Source organism: Nicotiana sylvestris, chromosome 3 (assembly GCF_000393655.2).
Source record: "Nicotiana sylvestris chromosome 3, ASM39365v2, whole genome shotgun sequence".
In the NCBI taxonomy this organism is placed as follows: Eukaryota; Viridiplantae; Streptophyta; class Magnoliopsida; order Solanales; family Solanaceae; genus Nicotiana; species Nicotiana sylvestris.
Window position 1 is genome coordinate 177,350,943 of NC_091059.1, and position 4,084 is coordinate 177,355,026.

At 36.0% G+C, this 4,084-nt stretch overlaps 1 protein-coding gene across 2 annotated transcripts; it reads left to right on the forward strand.

Annotated features, from left to right (window-relative positions):
- The first annotated feature begins 292 nt into the window (after positions 1-292).
- Positions 293-3,097, forward strand: LOC138888762 (protein NRT1/ PTR FAMILY 2.8-like). 2 transcript variants are annotated; one of them, XM_070171230.1, is made up of 3 exons: positions 293-662; positions 744-961; positions 1,477-3,097. In XM_070171230.1, exons 1-3 carry the CDS (start codon positions 518-520, stop codon positions 2,923-2,925), a joined length of 1,812 nt encoding a protein of 603 aa, XP_070027331.1. In that variant the 5' UTR covers positions 293-517; the 3' UTR covers positions 2,926-3,097. The 2 variants fall into 2 exon arrangements, with proteins under 2 accessions (XP_070027331.1, XP_070027332.1); XM_070171231.1 differs by having other exon boundaries at positions 295-619.
- Positions 3,098-4,084: the final 987 nt, after the last annotated feature.

Below are 4,084 nucleotides of genomic sequence, written 5' to 3' on the forward strand. Positions count from 1 at the left end.
AGAGAAGGTCTTTCTAGAATCTGAGATTGAGAAATGAAGAAGAAGAAGTATAGATGAAGCAACTAGACCTCACGTGCACTATATGTGCAATTAACTACTCTTAACAGTACATTTAACTACCTCTTAACAGTAATAACAAACCTCTAATATAACTAGACTTTAATCACAGTTAACTCAGCTGAGTTAGCAACTATTTCAATATTTTGGTGTTTTTTAAACTTTTATAAAATAGGAAAGGCAAAAAGAAAAAATGAAGAAAGAAAATAAACGTGCATTTTCCCACAAAATTCGGCAGGTGATGGTGAATGTAAGCCATCAGTCTAATTTTGTTCCTCCCTCTCTCTTTCTTCTCATTGAATGTTGAGAGCATCGGTTACCTTTTCTTCTTTGTAGAGACAAACACCTTTTTAGTTTTTACCATATCATGGGATTAGAAGCAAGATATTGAGTATTTGCCATTTGCGAATAGAGATTAACAGTACTAGCTAGAGAGGAGAAATGGCTGAAGAGATCATCAATGCAAGCCAATATTCTCCCCCTGAAGAATCAAATATTGCTCCAATCGTTCCTCGTTCCACAAGGAAAAAGGGAGGATGGACAGCCATCGCATTCATTCTTGGTAAAGACAAAAAACATCCAATTCATCAACACAGATCAATATTGTACGTACGTAAACAAAAAAAAATAAATACTATGTAAAGACCATGTTGATGATCTCTTTGTGTGTGTGATTGTTTCTGAAGGGAATGAATCGTTTGAGAAATTGGCGTCGGTGAGTTTGATATCCAACATGACCACATATTTGCGGACCAAATACAATATGGGGGGAGTATTTTTGGTGAACGTGGTGAGTATATGGTCTGGCTGTTCCAACATTACACCTTTAGCTGGTGCTTTCTTGGCTGATGCTCACCTTGGCAGATTCCTCACCCTCCTTTTTGGTTCCCTTGCTTCTTTCCTGGTACATTTCTTCCTCACATACTCTTAAACAAATTTCTTTTCTTTTTGCGCAAATTTTGGTTTTAAATTGCTATATGAACATATGGTCCGCTTTGAGCCAATCCTGCACGGTTTTCCAACCAAAATTCTTATACCATTAAGAGTATTCAACACCTTATAACTAGATTTTTTTCTTTTCTATTTTTCCTTTTGCGCAAATTTTAGTTTTAAATTGCTATATGAATATATGGGGCTAAAATCTCGATGTGTATGTGAGTCTAGTAGCAAGGTATGTGGTCCTAGCGGACGTAGGCTTTTGGCGACAGATTCATCTGAATCCAGAACTGTACGAATATATATATATATATATGTAAAAATCTATTAAAATCTTACTAACAGCTATTAGATTTGAGCCTATAATTTTGACAGTTTAATAATATCAGTGCAGAGTTGAACTCGTAAAGTTTAAATCATGGATCCGTCTTTGGCATTACTTAACAACTGGTTGAAAGCCCCCAATTCTTGTTCTTTTGGCAGGGGATGGGGATGGTGACATTAACTGCTGGAGTAGATGAACTCAGGCCACCTAATTGTCAGGGCCTTGCAACTTGTTCCGATCCACAAAAGTGGCAGCTTGCATTCCTTTTTGCAGGTCTTGGATTTATGGCAATAGGTTCAGGAGGTATCCGAGCTTGTAACATCGCCTTTGGGGCTGATCAATTCGATACTAATACAGAGAAGGGAAGGTCTCAGCTTAAAAGTTTCTTCAATTGGTGGTATTTCTCATTCACCATTGCCCTTATCATTGCTCTCACAGTTGTTATCTACATCCAAACCAATATCAGCTGGTTTATTGGCTTCCTAATCCCAACTTGCTGTTTAGCTCTTTCCATTATGATTTTCTTGATTGGTCGCAACACTTACATTCGTTTGAAGCCTCAAGGATGTGTTTTTATCGACATGGCAAAGGTTATAAATGCAGCATGCAGAAAGAGACATGTTCGCATTGTACCATCAGGGAATTCCCTTTATGAGCCTGTCCCTAAGGAAACTGCAGAAAACCAGATCTCAGTACTTAGGCATACAGACAGATTCAAATGCTTAGATAAGGCCGCTGTGGTTGTGGATTCGAGCACTGAATTGAATGCTGAAGGAGTTGCTAAAGATAGCTGGAGACTGTGCAATGTTGAACAGGTGGAAAGGCTGAAATGTGTTGTGGGAATTATACCTGTTTGGGTAGCTGGAATCACTTGTTTCATCACTATGGAACAGATGAATACATTCGGGGTTCTTCAAGTAATTCAATCCGACACAAGAGTTGGGAATTTCAATATTCCTCCCGGGTGGATGGGATTAGCATCCATGATTGCCCTGGCTATATGGATCTTCATATACGAGTGTGTATACGTTCCCAATGCATCGAAAATCTCTAAAAAGGAAGCCAGATTGTCACTGCAAATAAGAGTCAAAATAGGCATTTTCATGTCAATTCTTTGCTTAGCAGTAGCTGCATTTGTAGAAATAAGGCGCCGAGACTTAGCCCTGAAAGAAGGCACATTCATCTCTCCACTTGGAATCGCAATCTTTTTGCCTCAATTTATTCTATCAGGGTTGACAGAAGCATTTGCCGCGGTCTCAGTCATGGAATTCTTGAATAACCAAGTACCAGAGACAATGAGAAGTGTAGCTGGAGCAATTTTTTTCTTGAGCCTAAGCATTGCCAGCTACCTCAACACTCTCATTGTCAATATCGTCGAGATGTTAAGTGGACTACATGGGAGAAAACCATGGTTGGGAGGTCATGACCTTAACCAAAACAAGCTAGAACGTTTTTACATCCTTATTGCTGGATTGGGAGTACTAAACTTCATATACTTCCATTTTTACGCCAGCCGTTACATTCTAAGTTATGAAGAGTCGAAGAGGAGACAGACTGTGTTGGAAACTCGCATTGATCATGTCGACCTGCCAGAGAAGAAATCATGAAAATTGGAGAAAATTAATATGGTTTAGTGATCCAAATGAAGTAATTGAATCAAGACATGAGTTAATTAAATTTATGTCTTTTATATATATGTGTCCTAAGCATGCTACTTTATTAGCGGTCACTGTCAAATATTAATTGGGAAATCTACACAAAATGTTCATTTGGGCCAAACTAATTACCCACTCAAAGCTTTTTACATAATGAGATTTTACGCAAATAGCCGACTATATTCATTGTTTACTTTTTTTAGCTATATATATGGAGTATACATTAATTATATATAATTATACACATATAATACATAAATTATACATATATTATAACTCAATCGACTATTTTTAGTTTAAGTGATTGGATGAACGGCTATTTGGATTAATTCTTCTTACATAATACACCCATGTGGTCCAAAATATTTACTCTGGCTTTCTATTGGAATTCCCTTTTCCCATTAATTACTCTTTATCTTTTTGTATTTTATCTCTCCTGTTTTTTCCTATTTATCCTAACTTTTCCTTGCCATTCCTTTTCTCCCATCAATTACTTTCTCCCTTTCTCCCATTAATTACTTTATGTCTTTTTGTGTGTTTCTTCTCCTATTTTTCCTACATTGTAGGTTATTCTATCTTTTCAACGTATGTGCTTTTGTTTGAAGGCTTCAAGAGCCTTTCATGCATTCATAGGTCAAGATACCCCGATCCAAAACGTCTCATTAATAAACTCCATATATAAGTTAACTCTTCAATCACATACGGAGGTGGTTCCAAAATTTAAATTTAATGGGTTCATCTTTTAATGTTTTAGCATTGAATTTATTATATTGTTAAAATTATGGTTTTAAATTTAATATTTGTTGAGATTTTAATAGATTTTTACATATAAATCTATACTTTGTATCGGAAGTTATGGGTTCAGTTGAACTCGTATCCGAAACGCTACATCCACTCCTAACCACATACTGCGATTAACTAACTCTGAGGATTATTGTTACTAGGACTTATTATATGATACACAATCTAATGACAAAGAAAAAACAAAACAAAGTAATTTTTTTTTTTAAAAAAAGAGCTAACAAAATGATATATTGTAATAATATGCAATATTTCAACTGAAACGTGAATAAAAACATATTTACCCGATAGTATATCGCTAAGGTATCAA